Source organism: Akebia trifoliata, chromosome 11 (genome assembly GCF_017979445.1).
Source record: "Akebia trifoliata isolate Shusen 1 chromosome 11, ASM1797944v1, whole genome shotgun sequence".
In the NCBI taxonomy this organism is placed as follows: Eukaryota; Viridiplantae; Streptophyta; class Magnoliopsida; order Ranunculales; family Lardizabalaceae; genus Akebia; species Akebia trifoliata.
The window spans coordinates 22,590,238-22,601,135 of record NC_141385.1 but is presented as its reverse complement, the minus strand read 5'-3'; the positions used below and the strand labels follow the sequence as shown (position 1 = coordinate 22,601,135).

The 10,898-nt window shown below is 34.3% G+C and overlaps 1 protein-coding gene across 2 annotated transcripts; it reads right to left on the bottom strand.

The window, feature by feature from the left end:
- Nucleotides 1-1,018: 1,018 nt before the first annotated feature.
- LOC147391138 (autophagy-related protein 8f-like) lies at nucleotides 1,019-7,005 on the bottom strand. 2 transcript variants are annotated; one of them, XM_086459320.1, is made up of 6 exons: nucleotides 6,838-6,997; nucleotides 6,067-6,115; nucleotides 5,887-5,942; nucleotides 2,062-2,114; nucleotides 1,509-1,627; nucleotides 1,019-1,380 (listed from the first exon to the last, which is right to left on the bottom strand). In XM_086459320.1, exons 2-6 carry the CDS (start codon nucleotides 6,101-6,103, stop codon nucleotides 1,277-1,279), a joined length of 369 nt encoding a protein of 122 aa, XP_086315446.1. In that variant the 5' UTR covers nucleotides 6,104-6,115; nucleotides 6,838-6,997; the 3' UTR covers nucleotides 1,019-1,276. The 2 variants fall into 2 exon arrangements, with proteins under 2 accessions (XP_086315446.1, XP_086315447.1); XM_086459321.1 differs by lacking the exon at nucleotides 2,062-2,114 and having other exon boundaries at nucleotides 6,838-7,005.
- Between the last annotated feature and the right edge of the window lie 3,893 nt (nucleotides 7,006-10,898).

Genomic DNA, 10,898 nt, shown 5'->3' with positions numbered 1-10,898 from the left:
CCACCCATTGGAACACTTAGTGGTGCTCTTGTGTTATAATCACTTTTATTCCTCTCATCAGACCACCTGTAGCATTCATAACTACAAAATCTTAATTCGATTATTTAGAGATCTCCAACGATCTCATCCACTTCCCTTACCAATATTTGCAAAGGAAAAGAAACAAAAATGACTCCCAATGACCTCAAATCCTTTTTCATCTTTTATTTTCTACCCCTAACTTAAATTTGATTTTGCAAAAGCTTTACAAGTTTTAGCATATGATGCTACAAATAACATTTATTTTTTTTGATAACGAATGGTATCCGGGCCAGCTTGCGCGCACCAGATTAGTCCCTATGCCCCGCACTCAGGCTATACCCCAGACCCCAGACCAGAATTAAAAAGATTACAACCAAACATTGGGGCGACTGCTTGCATCTTCCCTAACAATGTGAATCAATTCTCTTGAGGGAATTATTAGATAGGATTTAGCTCGCCTAAACTATAATGCTTACTTGCAACAAAATAATATCATTTCTATCAAAATATGATAATTTCTTGTTGAAACTTTTTTTTTTCTTTTCTTGTTTTGCTAAATTATAATATCTTACTAACTAGCTAACTGAAAATAGTAACAAAATATTGTCTGAGAAAATCAACAGCTATCAAATACTAATTCGATACGGAGCTTAGACATGTAGCTCAGTTGGTTTGACACTTTGCAAACCACCCATAAAATAAAAATTAATAATATTAATTGGATATGCAACACTTACCTCCATTGCGATACAAGGTAGCAGTTGAAGATCAGTTTTGGGAAGAAAAAAATAAGGGGTTTTGGTTATAGATTGGAGATGATGGCATTTAGGTCATTTTTCATTGGTTTATTAGAGAAGACTGAGATCAAGGGAGGCATGCCATCGTTATGAAAACAAAGTATCTAAAATATTTACCAAAACGTGAATGAGTATGTCTAAATCACCATTTTTAACCAAGTAATTTCCAAATTTCAAATGGAAAGAGAGCACCACCAACGAAGAGAAAACAGGCAAACAATTATTTAAGGCATGAGAAGCAGAGATTATGACATTATGGTTATCTTGATGATGTGGAGCTATATACAGAATGACTGTACAACTTACCACTGGCCGAGTTCTTTAATATATATATATATATATATATATATATATATATATATATTAGTGCATGAGAATGAAATTCACTTAATACACAAGAATGACGGTGAACACAGTAACAAACCACAATGATGATGGAAACTGTGGTAGACTTAAATTTATGACGGAACCTGAAACCCAAATGTGTTTTCCCCACTGTAAGTAACATAGAGAAATCCGTCTTCATCCTTCTTCTCATCGTATATAGTAGACATTATCGTCCCTACAACAACAAAGACGACAACAACTTTGTGATTTAAAAGAACGACTTCAACTTATAGAAGAACAAGAACAATCTCTAGCACTTGAAGCTGTCAAGAAAAATGACCAAGGGATTTCCAAGAGAAGTACCTGTGGGAGGGAGGACATTGTCTACAAATATGAAGATTGCTTTTTCTGCATTCAATTTGATTCTCTTCCGAATTACATAGACGAATTGCCCCACCGTCAAGTCAGCTGGGACCAAGTACCTGTAACTTTCTTATATCAGTCATGAACATAATTTCAAGGCTTTTTCAAGGATGAAGCTGATTGCCTGCTAGCAAGACACAACTTATACAATGAGGAACGGAAAAATATAATAATAATAATTTACAAGTATATGATTTGTGAAGACTGAAGAGAACTTCTATTGCTGCACCAGCTTTTGCTAACGCCGCCCCAAGATCTGTGCAATTCTTTGGTGATTTACATACTAATTGGGGTGGCGTTAGCAAAAGTTGGTGTGGCAAAAGAGAGAGAATCTCTCTTTGTGAAAATTGAAGAAAAGGTTCTTCCCCTTTTCCTTATTTCCAGGTGGGGAAGGGAAGGGATGGTGGATTGTCATTTTCTGGAAATTAAACAAATAGTCCAAACTATTCTAGAATGGAAGGGACCAGGGGACGCAAGGCTGTTAATTCCTTACTTTTTTTTATCAATGTTTGGAATATCACTTCTCTCTGCTTTCTCCACGATCACCTTAAATCGTAAAAGCAAAGAAAACATTAATATAAGTCGGTATGGAACCACAGAAGAGCTGAAAAGTTGCTTAAATGCTTTTATTGTCACACAGATGAATCACAGAACAAAGCAAGGTCTTGGTGATCAAGAAAAGAAAATAAAATGAGTGAGGTGGTCTTTGATACCAATGTAACAAGGAAGCTTCTTTTTATCTAATACAGTCATTGATAGGTATAAATCAAAATATGTAGCAAGAACAACTTGTTATAGAATAAAAAGTGAGCCTCAACTGCAACAAATGAATCCAATGTTGGGGAAATGATGCGGAAAAAGAAAGGTAAAATGACTTGAGCCAACTATTGTAATGGCTAAACTTCCCAACATGGTAGAATGAACTTCTCTTTGCAACCGAACAATTCCAAAACATGTAAAGAAGTCAAAGAAACAAGAAATCAGTCAAACCCAAACAGCAAATTAATTCCAAAGTCGCATGCATAACCACTTCACTATCAAGAAAATAATAATATTGCCACATAATCACTTCGACATCCTCAGTTGGCACAAAGAAACATTACAAAAAAAATATGAAAACCACATAAGAATACCTCCACGAGTTGGTTCGAAATGCATTGCTTCCATAATGCATGCAAGCTTTTTTAAAGGTATAATTCAAGCTGGATTTGAATCATAGGTGAAAAACACTTGTAAAGGCCATTCACTTTTCCCTTCCTGATCGGTAGACTACATTGGGATAAGTTAGCAACTACTTCCACAACACTATCAACAAAGATCATTGTGAGATGATAAGTCATGAACCTAACAAAATTTAGATTCCAAGAAGTTGAATTAAATCATGAAAAATGAATACAAATGGTTCTTGACTGTGTAGCAATGGTAAGAGTTGGTATAAAATCCACCCAAAATATTTTCAAGTGTTCTTTTTAGATAGGTAAGCTAGCTGGCAACTGCAAATTTTCAAGTGTTGGGAGACACCATAATGACATAACACACAATGAGTTTCTTCTTTCAACATCTATTTGCCATTCATTAAAGCTAACAAAGATGATGACGTGACCAACAATAATTTATGGAAGTATGAAATTTCACATGTTTCCTTTTAGTAGATAAGTGTTTAGGACCGAAGCAAACTTCTTGATACAATCCTATTTCAAGAAGTGAGCATTCTTGAAATGCAAGATATTACCTTAAAAAAATCTCGTCACTCAATAGATTCAAGTATAACAAGTGCAGTAAAAAGGACTATAAGACTCCTAGACAACAAGAGCTTAAGTGATTACTTGTCTCAATTTTACATTGGAAAAAGATTATCTATTTCTAAGAGGTTTGGAAGGGGAAGAACCCTAAAAGTATCAAAATTATAAACCTATTTGATCGGCCAAATCACATTGGTTTCACAAAATTTGCCAAAGTGGTAGATCTAGAAGTCCACTTTGAGATTAGAAAAGGATAGATGCAGAAAATCAGAAAGGACTCAAATTATAAGATGTGTGCATGGTCATACACATCTAACATGGTATACGAACAGACATATAAGAAATAGGAATATCAAAGAAAAAAAATATTAAAAAAAACATTCATAAGTATATTTATCCTACAAAAATGCTTAAAACACACCTAGCACCTCAGCACCTAAGCTGCTACTTGTATTCTAGTGCCTACTCTGACCCTCTTTATATCATTAGGGTTCGACAGCTGGGCAACACTCTAACTACACTCACTGGGTATACCATTCTTTGTACTTTGGGTCTACATTTACCTGATTGTGGAGAAACATTAATTTAAGAGAGAGCTTTTATATGAGAACATATCATTTCATTATAGATCTTCTCGATACTTGACATGCAGCATAACTCAAACTTATCATACAACCCAAGATAAACTTGTCATCTACTAAAATGAAGATAAACTTTCTCTATAACCAGTTTAAAGTATGTTAGCATGTACACAACTAGAGAAGACAATAAGACAGAAAAAGAGAAACAATAGTGAGGGGAAGTAATGCGGAATAAAAATCAAGTCAACGGTGAAGGATTCCGACGAAAATTTTGTAATTATTTAGATTTTCAGTTAATTGGGCCTAAGATTTATCGTTCGGGATTATTTTAGATGAGTTTTTTTTTAGTTTTGAGTTGTTTTAGGACTTTAGTTTTATGTTTTTTAGGCTTATTTTCATATTTTATTGGCCCTGGTTTTAGTATAATATGCAGGGGCAGTTTAGTAACTTTAATTTGTCTTTTATTTAAATTTATTAAGGTTTGAAAATTAGGAGAGAGAAAGTTGCAAAATTAGGTTATTTATTTGGTGTTTTACTTTGATTAGGATTCTTAGATTTATTTTTTAAAATCAAGAATTTTGATGAATAAAGAATTAGTTTCTTTCATGAAGTCAGTTACCCTATCCTAACCCAATTTCAAATTCTTAAACTTACCCAAAATTCCCCAACCAAATTTCCTAATTCCCCAAATTTCTTTTCTTCCCTCACTGTCCTGCATCAAGAAGCAAAAAACTACAAAAGAGGCATCTTTAGGACATTAGAACCCATAACCTATTGTTTTTACATACATTTTGCATACATGTCACTTGAGAAGGCATGGAACAAAGAAGTGGCTCGTGTATGATGTTTCCTCCCGCTTTCTCTCATCGGACTAATCACTTTCTGATGAAGGGAACAATAACAAGATGTTTTCAAAATAGTTTAATTGATTTACTCCTTGCACACACACACGCACCACGCATGTAGAACCATGAAAGGTAGAAAGCCAGTTTATGTTTGTGTTTCAACAGTCCTATAGGAAGTGGTTCTCCCTGGTCTAGATGAGCTTTGACTCAAGTCTGGATTCTATGGAATCACAAAGGAATCTACCATTAGCCCCTAAAATTTCAGAGGGATAGATGTCATTAAGCAGAGATATGAGGTCGAACAGTGCAACCAATCCTAGAGAACACCAATCTTAGTGATTCCAATTTCTAAAGACTCTTTTGTCAATCTAGTTTATCAAATAAAATTTTCAATTTTCTGAGCTTTCTAGGTGTGGTTTTGAACTATAAAATATCTATTATTTAAATATAAGATCTTAAAAGGTTTATTTGGAATTAGTTCCAATGTTCCCAAAATCAAAAAAACAAAAATATTGAAGTTTCAAAATTAGCCAAATCGGTAAAGAATGCTCTATATGGGGACCTTGAGGCCATGGACTACTATAGAAAAGACCAAGTAATTGGCAGCTTGAGGGGGGGGGGGGGGGACCATATCCAGCTAAATTGAGGAAGCATTCAATTGATAAAAATCCGAAGGGCAGAGATTTTACTCAGTGATGGATTTTCTAATAGAAATGTTCTTGAATCTTGGAAGAGAGGAGAAGAATGGGTTCTTATGTCGAGTGAGTGAACAGTCGTACTTCATTTCCTCATGTTTAACTTCTCTTTTTTAGTACCTCTTCTTAAGAAAAAGGATTACTCTGGTTTCCCCTCTCACTCCATCCACATGTTCTAATCTAACATGATCATTAAACCCTAAAAACACCTATGAAAACTCACCAACTAGACTTAACCAAGTTTATGACTCAGGTTGTGAAATCGAAAAGCAATAAAAAATAAAAAATAATAACTAAAGATACTGCAACCAGCTCAAGTGCGAATAAAGTACTCAATTTCTAAACCTTGTTAACAGAAAGCCCAATGAAAACGAAAACAAAAAGGAACAGGACAATTACGAAACAATGACAGATAGAACAAAAGAATTGGGGCTAAAAGGATTAAGATTTCTCACCGGAATCCTGTCAGTGTATTTCTCCCTAATTCTAGCAGCCTCAGCACACCTTGTCTCTGAATAAAATACACACCATAGACTTAAACAATCAAGAAAAACATCATTTTCCTGAAAAAAAATAAAAAAAGCTAAAAGATAGGTCTCCCGCACTCGACCCAAGAAAAGAACACCACTACATACCAATGTCATGCTCTTGCTTGAAGCAACTTTTCACCATTTCACCAAAATGCTGAAAAAAATAAAAATCTTTAGGGGCAAATTACACATGTTCCATTGATTGAGAACATGACCAACTATATAAATCTTCTTAACTGTGCCCCTAAGTCTATATATTCAAACAAGCACAAATCTTCATAATTGAATAAGAAGAGAAAGATCACTGATCAGATTGTATGTTTTAAATACAACCAAAATTTCTACAAACTCATATAATTCTTGAGGAATTCAGTTTATCAAATTGACTGAAAGCTCCTGATCACCCGTGAGATTCAACCCATAGCATAGCTCAGTGGTTGACATATTGCAATTGCAATTTTGAGGTCGTAGGTTCGAGTCCAATTTATTAATCAAAAATAAAAAAAACTTGAGAAGTCTACTCCACAGTCCCCTATCTTTCTCTATCACAAATCCACATATTCAAAGAACAGTTTCTAAATCAAACAAACCAGCTTTCTCAACATCAGAAAGCACACCAAGAAGGAAAAAAGGAAAAAAAAAAAAAAAATCGATTGAATGGAAAAAATTTCAAGAACAGAAAATCATCAGAACTTAATCAAATAAGAAAATAATTCAAAAACAAAAACATGAAAAATATATATACAAAATCCATGAATAACACCTTCAAATTAAAACTCTCCGATTGGTCGATAAACCTATCGACAATTATGAACCAAAGTTAAACAATAAGAAATTTAATTTAAATTTGGAGAAGAAAAAAACAGAAATTCAAACCTTGTTCCGATAGTTGAAGCGCGTGAGATGATTGAAGATAGACCTAAATTGAAGGCGCCTCTATAGTCTATATGCTTTTGTGTCACTATTAATAGCTTCGTGACCTTTCGCGAATCGGTCATTTATTCTCCGTATATAAAGTCTCCTCCTGAGTCCTCAGTCCTTCCTAATCCATTTCTCTATCTTGACCTATTTACCCTTAGTGGTTTGGTTTTATGCCAAATTGTCAATAGCTGAAAGCAATGTTTTAAAAACCGGATCGATCATTGATCCGTACGATTGATTGGTCGGTCTAAAACGATCCGACCGGTGGGTCCTACTGATCGGACCCAAATGAAATATTAAGAAAGTATATTTTGATTTCATCCCAAAATCAAGTAACTTAAACTTCAAAATAGGATCCAATGCCAAATGATAAACTTTTACCAAAAAAATAAAATACAAATTCACCATTGGATTTAAATTTGAAATTTAAGATTTTAGTAGTCGTCCATTTTCAAAGCACGCATCAAACCAAAAATAAATTTATTTTTTTTATTTTAAATTTGGTCGAAGAATGAATTTTAGAGGGTTGTAATGTTATTTTTCCAATGTGACAATCCATTTGGACCCATTAATAAAAATTTTACTATGTTCGATCATTTTCCATTAATTTACAATAGAAGACCTAAAGTCAAAGGGGCATATTATAAATTTCAAAACACATGACATCTCAAATATTCACCAAATTGTTAAAGGGCATGTCAAAAATCATCTAAAATTAGACCAATCCTTTCACAGACCCACCCAAGTTATTGGTTAAACTAGTTCAACTGGTAGAACCAAGCAAGCCAATTTTTTTTTCTTTCTATAATTGGGTTTTTTTGTCGACTCGACTTGTAGAAACCATCAGGTCTAGTCCAACCCAACTAGTCCGTGTCGATTTTTAGAATACTAGTTGAAATGGTATTTATGGTGTTTGTGTAAACAAATTGCGTAACCGATAACAATAGGAAAATTACTTAATAAACCTTGTGGGAGGGGTTTCTTTCTAATGGTATGTTTGGAAAAGCTGTATTTAAAGTTGTTATTGATTCAACTTGCTGAACTTGAGAAGAAGTTGGTGTTAGCTAACCAACCTGTTGAATTGAATGTATTGTTTAGTAACTTGTTGTCTAAGGTGATGTTTGTTAAACTGAAAAAAATAATTGTTGAATAGCATTAAGCGCTAAAACTTATAAGTGCTGAATTTAAATGCTGAAAAAAATATTTGTTTAGATGATGAATCATGTTTGTTACACATTGCTGAAGTTGGTAAATTGTCTTTGTTACCCTTACAATCATATTATACATTGTTTGCATGTTTCAAATGCCTATTTCTTATCAAACACAATAAAATATATTATTTCTATAAAATTAAAATACAATTCATTTTTAAATAATAAATAATACTCAAATCTTCAATTTAAAATAATAATTTCTATTTATAAAAGCCCACAAATTTTAAATTAAAAATAATAATGTCATACAAGTCACCAAAATTTGAAATCAACATTAAAATAACTTAATTTTGGATGAATAATTTTTATGAAAATTAAGGATATGTAATTATAAAAGCACCTTATGAATTAATAAGGGCAACCCATACCATAGTCAATTTTTTTTGTTTTATATGGGTTAAAGTTTTTGGAATGAACAAATTTTTAGTGAGGATGGTCTATATGTGAAAGCACCCTCGATCCGCGGGGTGCGCGGATCCGTTTTTGACCCTTGAGGTTTGGGAGTCGCCACCTAGTTATTATGGTCTAGGAACCAAACTGACTCTAAAACGGATAAAAAAAACTAATCTACTACAGAAAAACTGAATCCGGGGATCATATTACGGGGTTGGAAGGTGTTAGGCACCAACCCCACTTGGCCAATGCCGGTCTCTACTTATCCCAAATAAGATTACATCGCTAATGACAAAACCTAGATAAAAAAATAACAAAAATCTTACCTTCGATCTGCAAAGGTTCTGTTCCCTCAGATCTGGTGAAAATGCTCTTTGTACCGTACTCCTTACTTCGTTCTGTCTCCGGATCTGATTTCTGATCTCCGAGGCAAGGTATCTCCTTCTTGGATCTGGGTGCTTCGAATTTGTTGTGGATTTTGGGGGTATTTTTGAAAGGTTTTTGGTATTTTTTAGGCTAAAATCGAAGTACGGGTGTTAGGTAAGGAGTTGGGGCTCCAAAAATAGGGTTTTGGAGAGGTTGTGGAGGCTTCTTCACCTACTTTTTCTAGGGTTTTTTCTTTGATACGAAAATAGGGTGTAGAGGCTCCTTTTTATAAAGTTTTTTAGAAGCATTAGGGTTTCTTTTAGAGTTTTAATTAGGGTTTTGACTTTGGTTTTATGAGATGGACTTAGTCTTTAGGATTTTAATTTAGGGTTTTGACTTTAGTCTTATGAGATTGACTTGATTAGTTTAGATTAGGGTTTTGATTTAGGGTTTTGAATTTAGTCTTATGAGATTGACTTGATTAGTTTAGGTTAGGGTTTTGACTTTAGTCTTATGAGATTGACTTTAATACTTTGACTTTAGTCTTTCTTGGTTGGCTTTTAATATCTTGACTTTAGTCTTACTTGATTGACTTTAAGATTGACTTTAGTCTTACTTGATTGACTTTAATGTTCACTTTACATTATTTAATGATTTGTTTATTAATTTTGAAATTTTTAATTATTAAAGTTGTAAAATTACCGTTTTGCCCTTGGAGAGGATTTTTTACGTTTTAAGTCGTTTTTCAATGTTTCAGGATGTTTTGGAATCAGTTTTTCGTAAGGAATTCAATGGGAATGTTGGTTTTTGTCATTTATAAAAAATTTTGTGTCAAATGGTCGTGAATTTTATGAGGGGTATTTTCGTAATTTTGTCGAATTTTGTGAAAATTGGCTAAGTGGTTTATTTGGTTTCGATTTGTTGTTTTATGTGTTTTGAATGGGTTTTTCTAAGCGTAACGTAGGTTCTAGGGTTGTTTTGATGTTAGGGGTATTTTGATAATTTGATCATTTTTAGTGGTTTTTATTGTGAAGCTTCTTTTTGGTTTGCGAGATAATGATTTCTATGTTTCTGGGGTCGTATTTTCCTAGGGTAGTGTGGTTTCTAAAGTTTTGTCAGTTCGAGATACCTCATCCGGATTTCTGAAACATATCTGGTAACAAAATAAAGCATTGGAATAGACATCCATCATTGGGAACCGTTGCGATCGGATTGACGAGTTGATTAATCAGGCGAGTGCAAAAATGGGGTGTCTACAGATGCCCCTCTTTGGCAGAAGGTTGAAACAAACTAGATAGCAAATCTATTTTGGTAGATAGTGCGATATCCGAATGTCAAAGCTAATGACAGTTCATTTTGCAGCCTGATTTAGCAATTCGTCGGGGTGTTCGGATCCTTGAAGGTAAAACTCTCCCCGAACTAAAAAAAAGAAATGTCAGGTCCTTGAGCGCGAGCTCTCACTGGCAGTGTCAGATCCTTGAATTTTAGAAAATTCTCCTTGACTGATGTAACAACTGTGCAAGTGTGTGGACTTAAAATCTGAGATAGATTTCAAAGAATTTGAGTAAAATCTGAGCACAAAATGAATATAAATTGAGTTAAGCTTAGCATAAACCGAGTATAATTCCGAGAAACCCTCGGCGGTATCTGAGCATAGTTCCTAAAAAACCCTCGACGACATCTGAGCATAATTCCGAGAAAACCCTTGGTGGCATCTGAGCATAATTCCGAGAAAACCTCGGCGGTAACTGAGCATAATTCCTAGAAAACCCTCGGCGGCATCTGAGCATAATTCCAAGAAAACCCTTGGCGGTAACTGAGCATAATTTCGAGAAAACCCTCGACGGCATCTGAGCATAATTCCAAGAAAACCCTTGGCGGTATTTGAGCATAATTCCGAGAAAACTCTCGGCGGTATCTGAGCATAATTCCAAGAAAACCCTTGGCGGCATCTGAGCATAATTCCGAGAAAACCCTCGACGACATCTGAGCATAATTCCAAGAAAACCCTCAGTGGTATCTGAGCATAGTTCCAAGAAAACC

Bases quoted from the DNA above. Each gene is read 5' to 3' on its own strand.
- LOC147391138 (XM_086459320.1), bottom strand. From the start codon at position 6,103: ATGGTGAAAAGTTGCTTCAAGCAAGAGCATGACATTG. The intron at 5,943-6,066 runs GTATGTAGTGGT...TATTTTATTCAG, and splicing joins CAAGCAAGAGCATGACATTG to AGACAAGGTGTGCTGAGGCT. The intron at 1,628-2,061 runs GTAAGGAATTAA...AGAAAGTTACAG, and splicing joins CCAAACATTGATAAAAAAAA to GTACTTGGTCCCAGCTGACT.